The 23,460-nt window shown below is 48.8% G+C and overlaps 2 protein-coding genes across 3 annotated transcripts in view; one reads left to right on the top strand and one right to left on the bottom strand.

Annotated features, from left to right (window-relative positions):
- The window catches only part of LOC144298922 (uncharacterized), an 87,760-nt gene that overhangs the window by 46,907 nt on the left and 17,393 nt on the right, over nt 1–23,460 (bottom strand). The gene's annotated exons all lie outside the window — the stretch shown is intronic.
- Nucleotides 1,763–8,954, top strand: MYL9 (myosin light chain 9). Of its 2 annotated transcripts, none has more exons than XM_077873028.1 (4): nt 1,763–1,924; nt 5,298–5,507; nt 7,233–7,394; nt 8,257–8,954. In XM_077873028.1, exons 2-4 carry the CDS (start codon nt 5,324–5,326, stop codon nt 8,427–8,429), a joined length of 519 nt encoding a protein of 172 aa, XP_077729154.1. In that variant the 5' UTR covers nt 1,763–1,924; nt 5,298–5,323; the 3' UTR covers nt 8,430–8,954. The 2 variants fall into 2 exon arrangements, with proteins under 2 accessions (XP_077729154.1, XP_077729155.1); XM_077873029.1 differs by lacking the exon at nt 1,763–1,924 and adding an exon at nt 1,982–2,515.

Consider the following 23,460-nt stretch of genomic DNA (forward strand, 5'->3'; position numbering starts at 1 on the left):
TTTATTCATGAGAGATACAGAGAGAGAGAGAGGCAGAGACACAGGCAGAGGGAGAAGCAGGCTCCATGCAGGGAGCCGGATGCGGGACTTGATCCCAGGAGACCAGGATCATGCTCTGGGCCGAGGGCAGGCGCTAGACTGCCAAGCCACCCAGGGATCCCTGCAAGTGTGAAATTATTTCAAAGTTAACAGTTTTTAAAAATTGATAAGTCCAAAACAGTTCTCCTCAAACCTACTCTCCTCCCATAGCTGACCCGTTAGCAAGTGGCAGTTGTCTCTCTCACATTGCTCAGACCAAAACTCTTGGAGTCACCCTGGACTCTTCTCTTTCACACACATTCCAATCCATGTGCAAATCCTATTGGACACAACTTCAGAATATTTTCAGAACTCCACCCCTTCTCCCCAGCTCCACTGCAACCCCACCAGTTCGAACACATCATCTTGCTGAAAAGCTCCTCACTGGTCTCACCCAGAGGGAATCAGTTAAAACACAGGCCAGATTACGTCACCCTTCCACTCAGCACTCTGATGTCTCATGTACAAGGAGCCAGGGGCTGAGTCCCCACTGCTTCTTAGACCTCATCTCCCATGCTTCTTCCCACCCCCTCCCCACAGTCACACTCACCACTGGCTGCTCCCAGACCAGGAGCTGGGCAAAGTTCCCTTACCTGCCTCACTCACTCACTCTGTCACCACTTCTGGTAGTCCCAAATGTCATTTCCCAGGAGGCACTCTCCTACCTTCCTCCTTTCCTTCCCTCCTTTCTCTTTTTTTCTCTCATAACTGTGCTTTATTCTCCTTCAAGGAACTCATTTCTCTCTCCAAGCCATGTAGCTACTGGTTCATTGTATTTTCCTCACAAACACTGCTTCCCCAGTGTGATGACCTCAGCGCAGTGCTGCTTCCCTAGCACTCAGCACCATGCCTCGAAGGTAACAGGGGTCAGTTAATATTTACAGAATAAATAAGTGGGTGTTGGAAGGTTCCCTTGGGAAAGTCTGTGTTGGTTCAAAATGGGGCGATGAGAGAAGACTGGGCTGGAGTCCAGGTGGGTAGGGTGGTCTCTTTCAAGGGTCAAATGATGGACAGGACCTGATGCACCATGGGGGAGGGGTGGATCTGTCCTCTCTGACTCCATCCTCCAACTAATGCCAACAAGAGGGGATCAGATTAGGTGCTGGTCAGATTAGAACTCCCCCAGCCTCTGCCCCTCTTGCTGGCTCCCAGGGTTACTACTTGGGTCCTCCTGGCCACTCTTTTTTCCTGAATCTTTACCACCACCCTCCCATTTTATAGGAAACTGAGGCCAGCGGGAAAGGAGAGTGACTTGGCTGAGGGGGGCTGTCGCCAGCACAGTCCTGCCCAGCCCCCAGGTGTGCCCCCATACCAGGAGGGGCCTGACCAGTGGCCCTGCACGTGAGGATGGAGGATGGCGGGGCCGTCTGACACGCCTTCTTTCAGACTGGGGAAAAAAACCATACTTGGCCTGGTGGAAGGAAGCCTTCCCACGGGAACAGGCCTGGAACGGGCCTGGAACGGGCCTGGAACGGGCCAGGCAGCCGCGGCCTTCGGGGAGAATCGGGGGTAGGGTCTGAGAAGTGGGAGCCGGTGTCTGCCTGCCTCCCTGGGGAGAAAGGGGGAGTCCAGATAAATCCACCTCCCCGACAACCAGGGGAGAGGGGTCCCGGGCCGCCCGCATCACCTCCCCTGCCCACTCGGGGAAGGCGCACCCAGCGCCCGCCGTGGGTCAAGGCCAAATAAGGCTGCGCCCGCCGCCGCCCCGCCCCGCCCCGCCGCGCGCATTCTTCTGCCTTGTAAGGCCCGCGCCGCCCCGCCCACCGAGCCCGGAGCCCGACCGAGGGCCGCGGCCCCGCACCAGCCCCACGCAGCGAGCGAGCGCCTTCTGCCTTCTCCGCACCAGGTGGGAGCCGCGGACGCGGGGGGCCAGGGCAGGCGGTGTGCGGCCCCACGGACGGGGACGCCCGTGCTCTCGGCAAGGACAGCCCTCGCGGGCCTGGGGCTGGGAGGCGCGGTTGGGACGGGACTCTGGCCAGCGCTGGGCAGCAGGGAGGCAGTTCCAGGCTCTGGCAGCCGGTGGTCCTCTGGCGAGGGAAGTTACAGACGCCAAGCCCAGAGTCTGGGGTGCCCATAGGAGGGGAGGTCGCCGGCGTTCCCAGCCCCAGGAAACCCATGTGGATCAGACAGGAAACTGAGCCCCATCAGGCTCCTTGAGACCCCTCCAGGGCATCCGTGTTCCCCACCCCCATCTCCTGGGGCAGGAGAGTGGGATGGAGCTGGGGTAACCCGCCCAGCACAGGCCAACGCTGTGTGCATGCACTTGGGGCTTCCAGGACTGGGCCATCTGCACAACGACGGCGCCTGTTGGGTGGGGAGGGTCTCCCAAGGGCACTGCCGGCTGGACAGGGACCTGGACCGGGGAACCTCGGTCCCTGCTCCTCCTCTCCAGCCCTCCAACTGCTCTGAGGAAAGAGGTAACTCAGCTGCAGAGAAGGTGAGTTTCCTAGCAAGGCATCTTGCACTACCAGCCATTGGGACCATGAGATAATGGGGAACACAGGCCCTGTCCTTGCTGTTGTGGGGTGATTTCAGGCATGAGGAGGGAGGTGGCACCTACTTGCAGCCAGGCCAAATACTAGTTCTATCTGATCCCTAGTGTCTAGGACCTCCAGGAGCAGGAGGGGATGACTCCAGGGCTAAGGACCTGGCCTGTCTCTGACCTCATTTCCTCAACCAAGCTTAGAAACTGCCTCTGGTCACCACAGAGCCCTCAGCTGCAGTAGGCCCACCATAAGCCTCTTAAGGATATGTGTTTCCTTCTGCGTTGAGGCATTAAGGGTTGGCCGTTACCACCCACTGACCCAAGCCTAGGGTGCTAGCCGCCAGTTGCTAGACTCTATCCTTCTCATGGGCATGCTACTTCCCTTCTTGGGCATCACTTCTTAAACTGCACAGTCGGGGTGGGGGTGGGGCCCTCACCCTGCTTCCCAAGATCGGGGATAGACAAACCCTAAAGTTCAGTGTTTTCAGTCATGTCATGGTCTCTGGATAGAAGAGAGTGGGGAAGGGGGGCCTTGGAGACAGAAGGGCCAGGCCAGGGCAGCCCCGGTGGGGTGGCGCAGCGGTTTAGTGCCGCCTGCAGCCTGGAGCGTGGTCCTGGAGACCCGGGATGAGTCCCACATCAGGCTCCCTGCATGGAGCCTGCTTCTCCCTCTGCCTGTGTCTCTGTCTCTCTCTTGCTCTCCCTCTCCGTGTGTGTCTCTCATTACTAAATAAATAAAATCTAAAATTAAAAATTAAAAAAAAAAAAAGAAGGGCCAGGCCAGTATCAGAGTAGTGGGTAAGATCCTAACCATTCCTGACTCCAGCTGTAACTTCCTTTCTCCTCCTGGCTGTGTCTGCCCTAGAGCTTCGCAGACAGGAGGGTGGTGACAACAGTGATGATGACCATCACAGCCTCTCATGGCTGTGGTCTACTTCTTGGCTGCCTTCTGTGGGTGCCATAAGTCAAAGCTCCTGGTGAACAGTGGGCTCAGGGAAGGACTGGGCCCCTCAAAGCACTAAACCCCTGTTGATGCCCCCACCCCACTCCGATCCAGGCCATGGGTACGAAGGGCATCTGTCTATGCACTCTGAACCATGTGAGAAATACCCAGGGCCAGGTGTGTGGGTCCAGCAGGACACAGCAGCCAGTATGTCATGACTATAGGCAGCTGTGGCCATAGGGAAGGGCTAGGGTGGTCAGGATCCCTGCTCATGGTTTAATATCTCAAAGACCAAAGTCTGAGAATGACTGAAACAGGGTCATGGGATAAACGCCTAGAGACAGGTCAAGGAACATTCACAAGCACACAATTTAGGGCTAAAAACAGGCAGAGGCTTCCTGGAGGCAGGCCCCCCAAGCAAGGGCTCAGGGCAGAGGAGAAAGGGGGGCATTAGTCCTGTGGCCTCAGCCAGGCCCACACCTGCCCCAGCACACAGCACTAGGTCTTCACAGGGTTCAGGGAAAGAGCACCTTGCTGTGGCTCAGTTTCTCCATCTGGGTAGTGGGGAGCAGTAGACAGGCTGCAGTTGCCCTCAAGCCATTTACTAAACAATCATCCATTAGCGTATTAGTAATTACTATCAGGGGAGGGTGGGAAAAACCTCTATGTGCTTACTGTCAAAGCAAGGGTGGGGGAACTGCCCCCCAAGGGGGTGTTCTCAAGAACTAGACTGGAAAAGGAAGGGTGTTCAGTGGGAGAGACCAAGAAAGAAAGTCTGGGGGTGTCTAGGAAACATCCAGAGGCTCAGCATGGCAGGAAAATAGATGGCAAGAGGGGCACAGGGAAGGGTGCCACAGTCAGCCAGAGAGAAGGGTTAGAGGGTTCACACAAGGGCCTAAATGCCAGGCTCAGGGGCCCAGACTTGTTCCAGGGGGTGGCAGGAACCTTCGAGGGCTTCAAGGTGAAATGATAGGTGGTACAGGTCTGGGTCTCTATGGGATGGGAGAGACTGGCTGGAAGCTAGGAGGCCAGGTCTAAACAAGGGTGACAAGAAGCTGGGGCTCCCAGTCTGGGGGATCCTCATGCCCCTATAAGCACTGAAGAGTGAGAACAAATCAGATCTATCGCCAACCTGAGGGGCTGATCCAGTGTGGGCAGGGTTGGGGGAGGGGACTGCCCAGAGCATATGCCTTCCAGAACATCCAGAACAGGGAGCACAGAGGGATTGGGGGGGGGCGGGGGGTGAGGAGGAGGACAGGATAAGAATGTCAGGAATGCAGGCCCAGTGATCCAGCTCCTTACTGCTGGGGGCAGGAGGAGCCAGCAGGGAGCCTCAGAGCCTCCCACTTTTCAACCCACCTTGTCATTTGGAGTGAGAGAGATGGACAGTTGGACAGTTTAAATGCTAGGAAGGATTAAAAGAGATAAAGCAAGGACAGGTTGGCACCGGACCCAATCCTAAGTATCTTACCCAAACAGCCACAGCAAAAATAGCTTACTCTAGGCCTGGCACCATTCCAGGGGCTTCTCAGGCACTAAATCAATCATTCCCTACTGCTGGGCATTCCTCATGTCCCCATTCCCAGATGAGCACACTCGCTCGGAAAGGTAGAGAAGTTGTTTGCTATCACACAGAGCCCATGCCTGTCTGGGCTGGGTGGGTGACAGAAGCCCCAAGCCTGTGGGAGGCCTTGAATGCCAGGCCCAGGCACTGACAACCTGGTCTGGAGTAGGCAGGAAGATTCCCTGGCCCAGGATCACAGGCTCTTCCCCCACACCCACTTCTTGCAGGGAAGCCCCACCCACCTGAAGCCAAGATGTCCAGTAAGCGGGCCAAGGCCAAAACCACCAAGAAGCGGCCACAGCGGGCCACTTCCAATGTCTTCGCGATGTTTGACCAGTCCCAGATCCAGGAGTTTAAGGAGGCCTTCAACATGATTGACCAGAACCGAGATGGCTTCATTGACAAGGAGGACTTGCATGACATGCTGGCCTCACTGGGTGAGCAGAGACGGCGGTGGCTGGGGTCTAAGTGGGTCCTGCCTGGATTGCAACTGGAGCAGGCAGTGAGGCTGCTCATCACTTATGGAGTACTTCCCATGCAGTGATGTGTGGTACCCACGCTGGGGAGCAGGTGCCAATATTTTCTCCATTTAACATATAGGGAAACCGAGGCACAGAGCAGTTGGGCACTGGATCTGAACCCAGACAGGCTCACCCCAGAGCAGGATGGCCTCAGGCAGATTTGTGGTTGAGCTGCCTGGTTCCACTTCATTTAAAGAAAAGGATGGGCTACTAAAGAGAGTTTAACTGCACAGACTTTCCACTGTACTCGTGGGAAGTAAGACTTCTCCTTCAGAAGTTCACCCATGCCAGGTCTTTAGAGCCTCTCTAACTCCAGCGACTTCCCTAAAATCAGAAACCTAGAGCTGAAAGGGCTCAGGAACGCTGTATAATTCACCACTGCTCAGATGGGGAACACGCCACCCCAGTCTGCAGCCCTGCTCCCACATTGCTCCCCCAGGCTCTCCACACATACCACCCTCAGCCGCAGTTCCTGGCAGGCCCTGTGTCCAAGTCAGACACTGGCTGAGGGAGAGAGGAAGCCTCCAGTAGTAGAGGATACAGCCTGTGGTGGTTAAGCCTCAAGCTCTGGGACCAGACAGGCCCAAGTGAGTCCCTGCCCCTGCCCCTTACGGCTGCGCAGCCCCACTGTGTGCCCATCTTCCTTCCTGTGCAGTGGTCACCATGAACCTCATGAACACTGCCGGAAGACCGGTTGGAGGGCTGGGCAACCCTGGGTTGAGGGGCTGACATCTACCCAGAAGAGGCTACATCCTGTTTGTAGCTCCTGTTGGTGGGGCCACAGGTCACTCGTGGCCTTTTGGTTAAGAACTTTATCCTCCAGTTAAAACATAAGAGCAGCAAATCATAAAAGCAGCAGCAGTTTTACAACTATCTTAAATCTCAAAGATATCCTACAAGGTAGATATGATTATCATTCCCAAGTTATAAATGAGGAATAGAGGCTCAGAGAGGTTAAATAATTTACCCATGGTCATACAGCCAGTAAGTGGGAGCGCTAGGATTTGAACCCAGCAATTGATGAGTCCACAGGGCCATGCCAAGTGTTATTCTGTGCATTTTACGACCACTGGTGCCGCCGTGTTGACAACGCTCCCAAGAGGAAGGGGATACCAAAGCACAGAGCTGGGATTCAGACTCCAGTCTTTGTGACACCACAGCTCATTGGTTTAACCACTTTCAAAACTCTGCCTGGAATCTGGGGTCTAGCTGCCTGGGTTCGAATGTGGGTTGCACTTACTTGCTATGTGACCTTGGGTAAATCACCTTGCCTCTGTGCTTCAGGTCCCACGCCTGTGAGGTAGGGGTGAGAATGGTGACCTTTCAGGGTGATGAAATTTAATGCAGTAGGGCACATGGAGCAGCAGACACAGTGGACAGTTAGCAGATGGTGGCTCTTACATCTGAGAGGTCACGGATATCCAGGCCAGAGGTGGAAACTCTCAGGGTAGCCTGGAGAGCTTGGGGGAGAGAACAGTCAGAAAGCTGGCCACCCCAGCAAGATGTTCTACAGTTTATGGAACTTAGCTCCTGCCTGTGGGACTCTCACAGGCCATGAAGGGAGGGGATGGGGAGGCAGGAGGGGATGGGAAGGCAGGAGGGGATAGGGCAGTGACAGCACAAACGCCCCACTTGCCACAGGAAAGAACCCCACCGATGAGTACCTCGAGGGCATGATGAGTGAGGCCCCAGGGCCCATCAACTTCACCATGTTTCTCACCATGTTTGGGGAGAAGCTGAATGGCACAGACCCTGAAGATGTGATCCGAAACGCCTTTGCCTGCTTCGATGAGGAGGCCTCAGGTCAGCAGCATCCTGGTGGAGGCCTGGAGCTGAGCGCTTCACCCAGGGTGTCCCCAGGGATACAAGTGGGGCTTGGCTATGCTGGGACTACAGGGCCCCTGTCCCCAAAGGCCAGAACAGAAATCCCCATCTGCTGGTTTCCGTGGCCAGAACTAGAAAAACTATGCTGCATCCTTCTTCTCTTCCTCAGATGCTAGACCACAATAGCCCACATCCACCAAGGCTTCCCACTTCTTGAGTTCATTTGTTGGCCCAGTACACTGCCCCCACTTTAGACCTTCCTTAGAAACCAACCCACTCCAGGCCTTGTTGGCCAGCAAGGTGCAGAAACCAGCCCCATCCTAAAATCTTACAAAGGACTTCTGTCCCACACAGCTAGTTTGTCCCAGGGACAGGCCAGAGTGATGCTGGCACAGTGATTTCAGTAGTTTCTCGGGGGCCATAGGCCCAAGTACATGCAGAACATTTTCCTAACTCCCTTCATAGTCCCGTATCAGGGTGGCATATTTTTCTCCCTGTTTTCCAGCTCAAATGAGCACAGAGAGGTTCAATAACTCACCCATGGTCACAGAGCCAGGAAGAAGAGGGATGAGCATGAAAACTCAAGCAGTGGAACTCTAGGGCTCATATCAAAGTAAGATATATCCAGCCTCCACACTCACAGCTCCAAGTACCCCAAGAAACACTGCAGAACCCTTCCCTCTGGGGCCCTAGGAGCTTGAACTAGCAGAAGACCAGGGCTCTGTCTTTTCCTGGCCCCTTCCTCACTGCAAGGTCTGGAAGGACTGGGTGCCGTGAGGTGGGAGTGTTAGGCATGGCCCAGCCTGAGTCTCTGTCTCATGGGCTCTGGCCCTGCCCCCAGGTTTTATCCATGAGGACCACCTTCGGGAGCTGCTCACCACCATGGGTGACCGCTTCACGGACGAGGAAGTGGACGAGATGTACCGAGAGGCACCCATTGATAAGAAAGGCAACTTCAACTACGTGGAGTTCACCCGCATTCTCAAGCATGGTGCCAAGGACAAGGACGACTAGGCTGCCTCGGATGCCCCTGCCCAGGCCCCTGTCCCACTCCTGTTCCCCACTCACTGTGTATCAGCTCCATGCCCGTGATCCTACAGGACCCTCTCAGGGGATCCTCCCTCTGAGGGGCTAGGGGCCCAGCTCCTTGTGGGGGAACAGGCTGAGCAAACATAGTTCCAGGCAAGGGGCACACAGCCAACATGAAGCAGGTGTTCCACCATGACCTCCCCCATCCCAAGAGAGAACTGTCTTCTAGGGAGCTGGGCCTCAGGGCTGCTCCCCACAGGACAGGCCCTCTGTCCTGTTGGACACAACTTCACATGCACCCCCATGCAGGGCATGACAGCTCTTTCCCAGCCACTGCCACTAACCTCACCAAGGTCCTTTTTCAGAGGGCAGGATGCCAGACCCCTCCTCTGTGCCCTGCTCAGCCACTAGAACATAGCCCATCCCACCGGGAGTGTGATCCAGAAGATGCATGTAGGTTGGACATTTGACCCAGGGGAGACAGAATCTTAAATAGAAGTCTGAGCACTGCTTTGGTTCTGTGTGTCTGTTGCTAGGAGTGAAAAGGAGGAAGTCCTAGTCCCTAAACACCCTCCTGCCCTCTCCTGTCCCTGGTGGCTGCCCAGACCCTCACCTCCTTCCAGCCAGGCGAAGGCTCCCCTGAGACCAGACAGCAGTGGGGAGCAGACAGTGGTGCTATGGGAAATAGTCCTCCTGGGAGGGAGAGGCCCAAGTGGGAGTACCGTCAGGAATCACCACAGCATATCTCAGTGGGGGGTTCCGGGGCACTGGGAGGACAGAGATCAAGGTCACTCAGCCTTCAGGACTAGATCCTGGGTCTCCAGGGACACCTCAATGCTTCTGGAAAGCCTGGTGGTCCTGGAAGAACAGAGTGGCTTAGGGAACAGTAAGGAGGGTGCATCCTAGCAGCTCTGGGTGAAAGTAGGAATGAACAGGTTTAAGGGATTCCCTGAGGTCAGCTCCAGGCAGCTACCAGGTATGCTCTGGACCATGCCCTCTGCACCTACAGGGTCAGTTCAGCCACATGACCCACTTTTTACATCCCACACAAGGTGGGCAGGGCTGGGATCTGTTACCCTAAATGATGGGGACACTGAATAGTGCCTGGGGCACAGGAGGAGCAGAAATACTGGTTGAATAAACAGACAGTCAAGAGGGGCAGGGACGACCTAAGGTCACCCTGTGGATCTGAGGCAGAGGGAGGGCTGGGCCCCAACCTCTAGATCCCCCACAGGGCTCAGGCCTGGGCTAGATACAACCCACCTGACCCCAGCAAAGGTTGGGGAACAGCTTCTGGGCCCGGCTTGATCCAGACGCCTTCCCTGAAGGTCACCCGTAGCCAGCCAGCCACAGCACACCCCAAGGCCTGAGATCAGAACCAAGGGAGTGCTGAGCATTGAGAGGACCATGTATTGGCCAAGAAAGGTCTCACTTCCCACAGGCCTCTGCCCCACCTCAGCACCAGGCTCCTCCCAGCCAGACCCTGGTCAGAATCCCATGAAACACCTCCTCTCTTGCCTCCAAATTGAGCCCCATGAGTGCCTGACCTTCACTCCAGATGAAGCCAGCCCCAAACAAGTCCTGACCAGGCCCAAAGACTGCAACAGACTCAGTCCGACTATGCCCTCAACCCTGGCCCCAGGGCCTTGAGCCTGACCATCCGCTCACTACAGCTAGTCCCAAGGGAGGGAACAGGGGAGCAGTGGGCCAGGCTGTGGGCATCCTCTGGGGATTCCCAGAGCACTGACCACACATGCCCTGCATCAGGGTCACAGGTCATGGTCACTCTGTAGAGGACTGTGGCACCAAAAGCCTTTGCGGAAGGTGGCAGGGACAGGATTAGAAACAAGCCTCCTCAGGTTCTGACCCCTCAGTTTACAATCCCTTCATCCCAGAAAAAGGGAGAAAGGGACAGATTCACTGGTGTGGGGGGACAGAACATGCCCAGCCTCACTGGTTTCTGTGCTGGCTTGGCCCTGATCTGACGGGATCCAGAGGATGGGACAAGGGAAGTGTTCTGTGTGTGGAAGGGCAGGACCAGCAGGTGAGAGGAATTGTACAGGGTCTGGAAGCCTGAACAAAGTCTGGCAGTGGGAATGCATACAGCACATTCAGAAGCCAGGAAGAAGGCAATTTTCCATTCGTGAGCTAATTTATTAAGATCTTAGCAGCTATTTAGAAAAGCAGCAGCAACTACTATTTTATCTCTCACAGGCAACATTTACAGGTTAACAATGAAGCACACCCAGAACTTTCAAAGTATGGCACAAAACTCAGAAGCCACAAAAGAAAAGACTGGTTTGTTTGTTTGTTTTTATGATTCTATTTATGGGACACCTGAATGGTTCAGTGGTTAAGCACCTGCCTTTGGCTCAGGACGTGATCCCGGATTCCAGGGATCGAGTCCTGCATCAGGCTCCCTGCATGGAGCCCGCTTCTCCCTCTGCCTGTGTCTCTGCCTCTCTTTCTCTGTGTCTCTCATGAATAAATGAATAGAATCTTTTTTTTTTAATATTTAATTTATTTGACAAAGAAAGAGAGAGCGAGAAAGAGGGAGAGAGCACATGTAGGTGGAACAGCAGGCAGAGAGACAGGTAGAAGCAGACTCCCCGCTGAGGAGGGAGCCCAATGAGGGGCTTGATCCTGGACCCTGGGATCATGACCTGAGCTGAAGGCAGATGCTTAGCTGACTGAGCCACCTAGGCACCCCAAGACTGGTTCATTTAAATCCATGAAAAACTATCTTGGGGCACCTGGCTGGCTCAGCTGATCCTAGGATTCCAGGACTGCAACCTGAGCTGAAGGCAGATGCCCACTGACTAAGCCACCCAAGCTGCCCCTAAAAATAAAATCTTCAAAAAAAAGCCATGAAGGGATCCCTGGGTGGCGCAGCGGTTTGGCGCCTGCCTTTGGCCCAGGGCGCGATCCTGGAGACCCGGGATCGAATCCCACGTCGGGCTCCCGGTGCATGGAGCCTGCTTCTCCCTCTGCCTGTGTCTCTGCCTCTCTCTCTCTCTCTCTGTGACTATCATAAATAAATAAAAATTAAAAAAAAAAAAAAGCCATGAAGATTTAAAAAAAAAACCGTAAGGCACTTGGGTGGCTCAGTCGGCTAAACATCAAACTCTTGATCTCAGCTCAGGTCATGATCTCGGGGTCGTGAGATCAAGCCCCACATCAGCTCCATCCTGGGTGTAGAGGCTACTTAAAATTCTCTCTGCCTCCCACTCCACTCTCTCACTCTCTAAAAAAAAAAAAAAAAAAGACGTGATGTATGTATTTACACACACACCCTGGAATATTATTCATTCATTAAAAAAGAATTAAATCTTGCCATCTGCAACAACATGGTTGGAGTAAGAGGGCATTGAGTGAAGTGAAATAAGTCAGAGAAAAACAAATACCAGTGATTTAATGTATATGTGAAATTTAAGAAATGAAGGAGCAAAAGGGGAAAGACCAAAAAACAGACTCTTAACTCTAAAGAACAAACTAATGGTCACCAGAGGGGAGTGGGAGGGGATGGGAGGGGAGTAGGAGGGGATGGGTGAAACAGGTGAAGGGGATTAAGAATACACTTGTTAGGATGAGCAGTGAGTCATGTATAAAACTGCTGAATCACTATATTGTATACCTAAAACTAATATAACACTATATGTTAACTATACTGGAATTAAAATTTTAAAAAAACAGGGAAAAAAAGAAAGTTTTCTTCCAAGTATTGATGAAATTTGAACCAGTGGTTAAAAATTTTCCCACAGCTGCTGGCTGGCTCAGCTGGAAGAACATGTGACTCTTGGTCTCAGGGTTGTAAGTTCAAACCCTATGCTGGTAGACATTACTTAAAAATATTTTTTTCCATATTTATAAATTTATTTTTTATTGGTGTTCAATTTGCCAACATATAGAATAACACCCAGTGCTCATCCCGTCAAGTGCCCACCTCAGTGCCCATCACCCAGTCACCCCCACCCCCACATTTATGTGTGTGACTATCATAAATAAATAAAAATTTATTTTAAAAAAAGAGGTAAAAACTAAAGGCCCACACTTTATTTTATTTTATTTTATTTTTTTAATTTATTTATGATAGTCACAGAGAGAGAGAGAGAGAGAGGCAGAGACACAGGCAGAGGGAGAAGCAGGCTCCATGCACCGGGAGCCTGATGTGGGATTCGATCCCGGGTCTCTGGGATCGCGCCCTGGGCCAAAGGCAGGTGCCAAACCGCTGCGCCACCCAGGGATCCCTGGCCCACACTTTATAATCAGGAATGAGACGATGATCATTTTTATTCAACGTTGTATTGGAGAGCACAGGTAGTACAAAGAGACAAGAAAAAAACAGAGAAGCCTAAGGATTGGAAAATAAGTAAACTGTCATTATTTGACATGAGTGTTTACAAAGAATCTACAAATAATTGGAGATAATAGAATTTAGTCAAGTGAATGGATATAAGATTAATATAGGAAAGTCAACTGCAATTTTATATACCTGCAGTAACCTAAAAAATGTAACTTAAAAGGAAAAAACCCTGAAAATAGTATAAGAAAATATCAATTGAAATAAATTGAACAGAATATGTAAGACAATGTAAAGTTATAAAACTTTATTAATTGAAATTAAAGATGACCTAAATAAATGGAAAAATAAATCCTACCTACAGAGAACAAAGATGTGAACTCCCTCTGAAGTAATTTACAGTTGTTCAAAATTCCAAGAATGTTTTTTTCTTTTTTTAAGATTTTATTTATTTATTCATGAAAGACACAGAGAGAGAGAGGCAGAGACATAGGCAGAGGGAGAAGCAAGTTCCATGCAGGAAGCCCGATATGGGACTTGATCTCAGGACCCTGGGATCATGACCTGAGCCAAAGGCAGACATTCAACCGCTGAGCCACCCAGGTGTCCCACCAAGAATGTTTTTCATTGAATTTTGTTAGGATGATTCTAAAATTTATATAGAAGAGTAAATAGCCAGGATCCCTGGGTGGCGCAGTGGTTTAGCCCCTGCCTTTGGCCCAGGGCGCGATCCTGGAGACCCGGGATCGAATCCCACGTCGGGCTCCCGGTGCATGGAGCCTGCTTCTCCCTCTGCCTATGTCTCTGCCTCTCTCTCTCTGTGTGTGTGACTATCATAAATAAAAAATTAAAAAAAAAAGAAGAGTAAATAGCCATGAATTGCCAGATATTGGTGAAAAAGAAGAGGAAAATAAGAGCAAATTCTGGAATTCAGGGCTTAACATGAAGCTATAGTAAACATGGTGGAGAGCCAGATTGATCAGTGGAATAAAATAGAGTCTAGGGACAGACCCACACACTTATGGCTCTTATTACATGACAAAGGTAATATATCATAGATCAGTGGGGAGATGGGGGGGACTTAATAAATGGAGCTGACCAAAGGGGCTAATATGAAAAGAATTCCCAATATACCAAGTACTGGTGAGGGGGTGAATGGAAAATCCTCACATGATACAGAGAGGAGTATAAACAAGTACAATCACTTTGGAAAACAAATGGCATTATCTACTAAAGTGGAACATACATCTACCCCATGACATCTACCCCCTCAGCAATTCCACTCTTAGGAAAATACATACCCAACAGAACGTGGACACACGTCCACCAAAAGGCATAGGCAAGGAGACTCATAGCAGCATTACTGTAATAGCCCCATGCTGGGAACAACCCAATATGCCCACCAATGAAATGGACAAGGGAATGACAATGAACTACAGCTACATGTATCAAAATGGGTAAATCTCACAAACAGGGACACCTGGGTGGCTCAGCAGTTGAGCCTCTGCCTTTGGCTCAGGGCATGATCCTGGTGTCCCAGGATCGAGTCCCGGATCAGGCTCCCTGTATGGAGCCTGCTTCTCCCACTGCCTGTGTCTCTGCCTCTCTCTTTCTGTGTCTCTCATGAATAAATAAATAAAATCCTTTAAAAAAAATCTCACAAACATAATGTCCAAAAAAAACCCTCAACCAGACACAAAAGAATAGATGGGATCCTGAGTTTGAGTCCCACATGGAGTATAGAGATTACTTTAAATAAGTAAGAAACTTTAAAAAAGTAAAAATAAAATAGAAAATATTTGCAAATCATATCTGATTAGAGATATATATAAAGAACCTTTACAAGTCAATAATAGAAAGATGAATAACCATTTTTAAATGGGCAAAGGATACGAACAGACATTCCTAAAAGATATGCAAACTGCCAGTAAGCAAATGCACAGATGCTCAACATCATTAGGCATTAGGGAAATTAATGGCTATAATAATAATTTTAAAAACCCAGAAAATAACAAGGTTGGGAAGGAGGTAGAGAAATTAGAACCCTCACACACTATGGAAGGAAATGTAAAATGGTACAGCAGCTTGGGAAAATAATCCAGCAGTTCCTCAAAAGATTAAATACACTTATCATGTGACTCAGCAATTCTACTCCTAGGTACACATGCCAGAAAATGAAAACATACATTCACTCAAAAACTTCTACACAAATGCTCATAGCATCATTCAAAATAGCCAAAAAACAGACATAACTCCAATGTCCACCAACTGCTTAACAGAAAAGTAAATATGTTTTCTCCATGCACCATAATGTTATTCATTATTCAGCAACTAAAAGAAGGAAGTGTTGATTCATGTTACAACATGGATATACCTCAAAAACACTATGCTGGGGCAGCCCCGGTGGCTCAGCAGTTTAGCGCCACCTTCGGCCTGGGGCCTGATCCGGGGGTCCGGGAATGGAGTCCCACATCAGGCTCCCTGCATGGAGCCTGCTTCTCCCTCTGCCTGTGTCTCTGCCTCTCTCTCTTTGTGCCTCTCATGAATGAATAAACTAAATGTTAAAAAAAAAAAAAAAAAAAACACAACAACACTATGCTAAGTCAAAGAAGTCGTGGGATGCCTGGGTGGCTCAGCAGTTGACTAGTCTGCCTTGAGATACTGGAATTCCCAGGATCTAAGTTCTGCATCCGGCTCCCTGCAAGGTGGCTGCTTCTCCTTCTGCTTCTCTCTGTGCTTTTTTTTTTTTTTTTTTTTTAATTTTATTATTTATTCATGAGAATACACAGAGAGGAAACAGAGAGAGAGGCAGAGGGAGAAGCAGGCTCCATGCAGGGAGCCCGACGTGGGACTTGATCCGGGGTCTCCAGGGTCATGCCCTGGGATGAAGGCAGGCGCTAAACCGCTGAGCCACCCGGGCCACCCTCTCTGTGCTTCTCATGAATAAATAACAAAATCTTTGGGAAAAAAAAAAAAGTCCTTAATAGAAGACTATGTATTACATGATTCCATTTATATTAAATGTCCCAAATAGGCAAATCTACACAGTGTATCAGTGCTGGCCTATGGCTGGGGTAGGGAGGGCACAGATGGGGGGTCAAGCTGATGTGCTGATGGTTTGCACAACTTTTTAAATATGTGAAAATTAACTGAATTGTACACTTTAAATGGGTGAATTTTTCAGTATGTAAATTATGTAACAATAAAGTTGTTAAAACAAATAGTAACTATTTTTAAAAAAATCTTGCTAAGCAAATGTTTGTATAAAGTTGTTTTTTTTTTCTTTTCAAAGGCTAGTACATTTAAACTTTTAGAACTTCCTTTTCTTCATTTCCTGTAAATTTTTTATTTCCTTCTATTTATATACGCCCCATTAGGTCTGATAAACCAATCAAAACAAACCTTAAATTTAAGACATGTTACAATTTAACTTATTAACACACTACAAAGTAGGAAGATATTTCAGACTCCCACAGATACTCTGAAAACTTTCAGCTTCAGTTCTACAACCACAACCATGTGCCAAAATAAACCAAGAGACACAAAAACCCACTAGCCTCAATGGGCTGTTCTCCTTTCGATGTTTTCTTAATGCTCTCAATATTTAATTGATTTGAGCTTGCAAATAGGCAAGCAAACTATTAAAAAAAAAAAAGACTAACAAATCAGTTTCCCACATTTCCCACTGGAGAGAAAACAGACACACACACACACACACACACACACACACACACACACCCCAGCCCACTGCCCTGTTAGGAGATCAACAAATAGAGCATAAAACCAATTGTCAATCACTGCTGCCAGCAATGGGAAATAGTCTGGACAAGAACTAAAGCCAAAACAGCCTGGAAACAAACACCAGAGAAAAAATGAAAGAAAACAAGAGAGAGAGATTGAGGGGTAGTATGTTGGGGGAAAAACAGAGTCCATAAAGGTAGTTTTAATGATGGTTAAAACCCGTGAGACTTCTGTCACAGGCAACAATGTAACTGGCTCTGGCCAGTAAGTCCACTGAGCATCCCAATTGGATGTCCTCCAAAACTCAAGGCATAATGTTCAAGATATGAGACATGAGGGGACAGCTGAGTGGTTCATGGGTTGAGCATCTGCCTTTGGCTCAGGGCATGATCCTGGAGTCCTGGGATCGAGTCCCACATCGGGCTCCCTGCATGGAACCTGCTTCTCTCTCTGCCTGTTTCTACCTCTCTCCTTTTCTGTGTCTCTCAACAATAAATAAATAAAATTGAAAGAAGAAAAGGAAAAAAAGAAAGAAAGAAAGAAAGAAAGAAAGAAAGAAAGAAAGAAAGAAAGAAAGAAAGAAAAGAAAAGAAAGGAAAAGGAAAGAAAAGAAAGAAGAAAGAAAGAAAGAAAGAAAGAAAGAAAGAAAGAAAGAAAGAAAGAAAGAAAGAAAGAAAGAAAGAAAGAAAGAAAGAAAGAGAGAAATGAGACATGACTCTAGGGCATTCCACAAAATACCTCCTCAAAACTGTCAAGGTCATCAGAAACAAATTTACAAATCTAGAAACAATCCAAATACCTTTCAAATGATAAATGGTTAAACAAAATGCAGTATATGCTCTTCATCAATAAGAAAGAACCAATGGCTTACTGATACACAACGTGGGCAAATCTCAATTGCATCTGGCTAAAAGGAAAAAGCAAATTCAGAGGCTATATACTATATGATCCCATTTATAGAACAGTCTAAATATGGCAGAACTATATGACAGAAAACAGCTTTGTGGCTGCCAGGGGCAAGAGGTGGGAAGAGAGGGACACCTGTGTGGCTCAGCAGTTGAGCGTCTGCCTTTGGCTCAGGGCATGATCCTGGAGTTCCTGGATCGAGTCCCACATCAGGCTCCCTGCATGGAGCCTGCTTCTCCCTCTGCCTGTGTCTCTGCCTGTCTCTGTGTGTGTGTCTCTCATGAATAAATAAATAAAATCTTTATTAAAAAAAAAAAAAAAAAAAAAAGATGGGCAGCCCAGGTGGCTCAGTGGTCTAGCGCCACCTTTGGCCCAGGGTGTGATCCTGGGGATCCAGGATCAAGTCCCACGTTGGGCTTCCTGCACGGAGCCTGCTTCTCCCTCTGCCCATGTCTCAGCCTCTCTCTCTCTCTCTGTGTCTCTCATGAATAAATAAATAAAATCTTAAAAAAAAAAAAAAAAGAGGTGTGAAGAGAGACTGTATAGGGAAGGGCAGGAGAGAATTCTGGGGGGGGGCGGTGTGACAAAACCATTGTGTCATGACTGTGGTAGTGATTATGTAGTCATGTATGTTTATTAAGACTCATTTTTTTAAGGGTGAATTTTTACTGTATTAGAATGAACCAAGGAATTAAAGTGTGTGGGTTTTTTTTTTTTTTTTTTTAGATTTTATTTATTTTTTATTTGAGAGGAAAGAGAGAGCATGAACAGGGGGTGGTGGGGTAGGGCAGGCAGAGGAGAGAGAGAAGCAGACTCCTTGCTGCGCAGCAAGCCTGACTCAGAGCTCAATCCCAGGATCCTGGGATCATGACCTGAGTCAAAGGCAGATGCTTAACCCGCTAAGCCACCCAGGGGCCCCTAAAATGAACCAAGGAATTAACACCCAACACATTACAAGAAAAAGTTGGAGGCAAACAGGCAAAGCATATAAATAGGAGATACACAAAAGGGAAATTTTAACAAGTACAACAGAACGATCTCATCGGTGTTCAGAAAGAAATCAGAAATAAGACACTATACTCATCAGACTGCCAAACATCAGTGAGAAAGAGGATACCAAATACCGACAAAGATGGAGAAACAAGGGACTCTGTCTATACTGGGTGGTGCAGGGCAGATTGGGGCACTCATGCAGGAGGCTGCCCAACAATACCTAGGAACAAGTAAACCCCTTAAGGCTTGGCCACTCCACTAAGAGGTTTGTGCTGAGACCCAGAAGGAGCAGGACAAGATGTTCCCTGAAGTGGTCTTGATGACAGCAGGGCATTGGGGGGAACCAACGTGTCTGTCACGAGGAGAATGAAGTGAAATGTGGTGGATGTATGCTGTGGAATACCAGGCAGCTCTCTGACACAATGAATCGAATGTTCAGGCACCAACATGGATAGATATTAAAAACAAATCATGTGTGTGGTGGGGGGACAGAATGAGAGCTCTAAAATGCAATATTTTCTTACAATGTTGTTTTTTTTAAGTAATTCTACATCCAATGTGGGTTTGAACTCATAACCCTGAGATCAAGAGTCACGTGCTCCACTGACAGAGCCAGACAGGCATCCCTTATTAGAATTATATTATATTAGAATGTGCAAAGGATTTTAAAACCAGCATAGGATTGTTCAAGGGACTGTTCCTACATTATTCAAAGAGCCAGAGAAAACATTTTATTTTTTTTTCATTTTTTAAAATTTTTATTTATTTATGATAGTTACATACAGAGAGAGAGAGAGGCAGAGACATAGGCAGAGGGAGAAGCAGGCTCCATGCACCGGGAGCCCGACGTGGGATTCGATCCTGGGTCTCCAGGATCGCGCCCTGAGCCAAAGGCAGGCGCTAAACTGCTGCGCCACCCAGGGATCCCCAGAGAAAACATTTTAGAGTTGATCTAGTGTAGTGGGTGAGGGGCACGGAAGCAGAGGCCAGAAACACACAGATGATGGCAGTGTGTCAAAATGGTATGGGTCCTGATGGGGACAAAGGAGGAAAAGGAGGAGGTGGGGGCCACAAGGTTGGGAAAAGAGAAACAGAGTGATACTTACAGGAAAGAGGCTCTAAGATGAACAGCTCCTTGCCTGACAGCTCAATATCCACCAGGACAGGCTGGCTTACAGTCAGAGGGTGGACGATAAATGGCTGAGGTTTACCTGATGTTCAGAAGCACCCCTGGTCACCTCAAGTGATGAGAAAAGAAAGACAAACAGGCGCTGGGACTTTGTTCAAAGCCTCAGTACTGGTGTGTGTGATGAAGCAGGGAGGAAGATTAGAGCCAGATCTGAAGCACCTTCAACGTCAGGTGACAGACCGTCTGGTTTTCCCTCCTTGTGGCCGACTCCAGAGCACCAAGGAGTCTTTGGAGGGGTCTGAAGTGGGACAGAGCTTGATCACATTGGCCCACGGGAGAGCAATGTGGATGTAGGTGAGGAGATAGGACAGGAGACTGGGTGCCCAGTACCATGAATCATCTATTCCAAGCCTGTTACAGGGGATTTGGGGAGTCCCACAGTGAAGAAGGCAGTTCGCCATGGAGCAAGGAAGGACAAAACCAGTCATTACAAACTTGGTCAAGTGTGATGTGGCAAACTGAATCACATGAGTCAGGAAGGGTGGGAGACCAGGCCTGAGGGGTCAGGGCCAACCTTCCTGTTGAGGTGACATCTAAGCTGAAATCAGAAATAACAAGGGTTAAAAAACAAACAAAAAGCACCCTGTGGACATGAAGTTGGCATGAAATGGAGTGGTGAGGTCAAGACTGGTGGGAGATGAGAAGTAGGCAGGGACAAAGTGATGCCTTGAGAGCCCTCTAGGGCCTTGGGGAATTTGGACAGGACTCTAAAGGGCTGTGGGAACCAGCAGGGACAGACTTTTGGGTTTACTGGGCACTTACTATGGGCTATGTGCCAAGTGTATTATACATAGATAATCAAGTTTTATCCTCCCCCATAAAGAGAGGTTGTTATTAACCTAATTCAGACCTAAGGAAACTGAGGCAGGAAAAGGTTAAATGACCTGCTCAGGGCAAGGTCATACAACCAGTAAGAGAAAGACCCACACTTGATCACTATAAAGGATATTGCTCAATAAAACAATGGCCCGCATTTAATGAGCAATTACTATATGCCAGGCAATCTGATTCCAGGGCCTCTGTACTTACCATGCCATTGACCAAAAAAGAGATCTTTTTAAGAATTCCTCGGGCTGTAAAATTATATGGGAAAATCCCAGTCCCTCCCTGGACCTCAAGGTCCTCATACATTAAATGGAAAGACTAGGGATGCCTCGGTGGCTCAGTGGTTGAGCATCTGCCTTCAGCCCAGGGCGTGATTCCGGGATCTGGGATCAAGTTCCACATCAGGCCCCCGATGGGCAGTGGCAAGCACAAGGTCACCTAGCCAATTTAGCCCAAATTAAGGTGAGGCTAGAATGCCCAGCCTCGTCTGCCTTCTGGATGCCAGCAGCCTCTTGAACCTGCAAGGTCCTCTCAGTTCTAAGATGTTAGGATCCCACCTCTAGGCACCAGCAGCCCAGGTCCCTGGAGCCCTCAAGAGCCTCTGGCTGGTTCTTGGGCACCTAGGCTCAACAGTCCTTTCTGCAGAGCTGGCACTCGTGGTGGGCAGCAGTAGCCAGAGCAATGACTGCAGTGGCAACCAAAAAGGACATCACTCGGAAGAACTTTCCACCCATCCCACCCCTGCCTCACAGCCACACACATCCGCCGAGTCACTTGGGCAGACTACTGGTCTCCATTTCCGCCACATCTGCCAAAAAGGCAAACAGTAGAACCAGCTTCATCGGTCATTGTGAAGTTGGCAGTTACTTTACATAATCACCTATTAGACCTAACTCTATAAACTTGTAGAAATCACCAGCATCTCTCCCCTGGCTAGAAATTAACTTCTCAGAAGGGGTAAGATAGACTTTCCCTGGAGCTTGATCTGTCTTCATCCTCAGAACACTTTCAGAAGGCCCACTGTGTATCAAAACCTGTAGTGTGGGTTGTGGGGGAGGAGGGATAATCTTTATTACTAAATATATATAAACTGGGTATCCCTTTAAAAAATAAATACATATATATAAATATATATAAGCATATGACTTTTTTAAAGATTTTATTTATTCATGAGAGACAGAGAGAGAGAGGCAGAGACATAGGCAGAGGGAGAAGCAGGCTCCATGGAGCCTGATATGGGACTTGATCCAGAGACTCCAGATTCATGCCCTGGGCTGAAGGCGGTGCTAAACCGCTGAGCCACCCAGGGATCCCTAGGCATATGATTTTTAATAAAGAATGTCCTTCCTAATTTTTTTTTTTTTATTTTTTAGAGAGAAAGAGCAAGGGGGGTGGGCAGTAGAGGGAGGGAGAGAAACCCAAGCCAACTCCACACCCAGTGCAGAGCCTGATGGGGCTCAATCTCATGACCCTGCCACCATGACCTGAGCCAAAATCAAGAGTCGGCCACTCAATCAACTGAGCCACCCAGGGGCCCCCAGGATCTTCTTTATGCATTGAAATAAATCTGAGGAAAGAAATGTATATAAATCAAACATTAAAATAATTCATATGGGGTGCCTGGGTGGCTCAGTTGGTTGAGTGGCCGACTCTTCATTTCAGCTCAGGTCATGATCTCAAGGTGGTGAGACCATCCCCTCAACAGGCTCTGCCCTCAGCGGGGAGTCTGCGTCTCTTCTCCTCCATCTCCCTCTGCCCCTCTCCTGGCTTGCATATACACATAGTCTCTCTAAAATAAATAAATAAATCTTTTAAAAGTAAGTTAATTAATTAATTAATTAATTAATTCGTGTAATTCTTTTCATGCCCCTCCCACTTCTACAAACAATATTCTGGGGGCCCAAGGTCACCTTGAGGAGGAACTGGGGCTCAGGCCTAAGGTTAAGATATGGTACTAGTAGCTGAATGTAACCTGCTTCTTGGCTTGTAAGATACACAAGTACAGATGAGGCATCCAAACTTTACATTATCTGGGAAAATAATTTGAGGCCAGAGGTAACACAATGGAATAGTTAGGAGAACAAAATTAGATTGCAGTCTGGTTCTGCCATTTATTAGCTATATGAACTTAAGCATGTTACTGAACCTCTCTGAGGCTCAGTTTCTCAGCCATAAAATGGAGATAACTCACTGAGGTACCTGGGTGGCTCAGTCAGTCAAGCATCTGCCTTCTGCTCAAGTCATGATCCCAGGGTCCTAGGATCCAGCCCTAGCTCCGGCTCCCTGCTCAGTGGGGAGTCTGCTTTTTCCTCTCCCTCTGCCCCTCCTCTTGCTTGTGCTTGCATGCTCTCTTCTCAAATAAATAAATAAAATATTTTTTAAAAATGGAGATAGGGTACCTGGGTGACTCAATCAGTTGAGTGTCTGCCTTCGGCTCAGGTCATGATCTCAGGGTCCTGAGATCCAGCCCCCCACATCATGCTCCCTGCTCAGCAGAAAGTCTGCTTCTCCCTCTCCCTGTACCCCCTGCTTGTGCTCTCTCTCACTTTCTATTTCTTTTTTTTTTTTTTCTAATTATTTATTCATGAGAGCTAGAGAGAGAGAGAGAGGCAGTCAGGCAGGCAGAGGGTGAAGCAGGCTCCATGCAGGGAGCCTGACATGGGACTCGATCCAGAGACTCCAGGATCACACCCTGGGCTGAAGGCAGGCGCTAAACCACTGAGCCACCCAGAGATCCCTCACTTTCTATTTCAAATAAATAAATAAAACCTTAAAAAAAGGGAGATAACTCACACCTCAAAGAGTTGTTATGAGGATTAAAGAAGTTTATAAAGTACATAGGACAGTGCCCAGTACAGAGAAAGTGCTATTTTTTAAAGTTATTACATAAAATAAAATTTAAGGGGATCCATGGGTGGCTCAGCGGTTTGGCACCTGCCTTTGACCCAGGGCGTGATCCTGGAGTCCTGGGATCAAGTCCCACATCGGAGTCCTGGGATCAAGTCCCACATCAGGCTCCCAGCATGGAGCCTGCTTCTCCCTCCTCCTGTGTCTCTGCCTCT

The sequence above is a fragment of the Canis aureus genome, chromosome 26, assembly GCF_053574225.1.
Source record: "Canis aureus isolate CA01 chromosome 26, VMU_Caureus_v.1.0, whole genome shotgun sequence".
Lineage (NCBI taxonomy): Eukaryota > Metazoa > Chordata > Mammalia > Carnivora > Canidae > Canis > Canis aureus.

Coding starts and splice junctions, on each gene's coding strand:
- MYL9 (XM_077873028.1), top strand. CDS start 5,324: ATGTCCAGTAAGCGGGCCAAGGCCAAAACCACCAAGAAGCGGCCACAG. Junction 5,508..7,232: donor TGACATGCTGGCCTCACTGG/GTGAGCAGAGAC, acceptor CACTTGCCACAG/GAAAGAACCCCACCGATGAG. Junction 7,395..8,256: donor CTTCGATGAGGAGGCCTCAG/GTCAGCAGCATC, acceptor CCCTGCCCCCAG/GTTTTATCCATGAGGACCAC.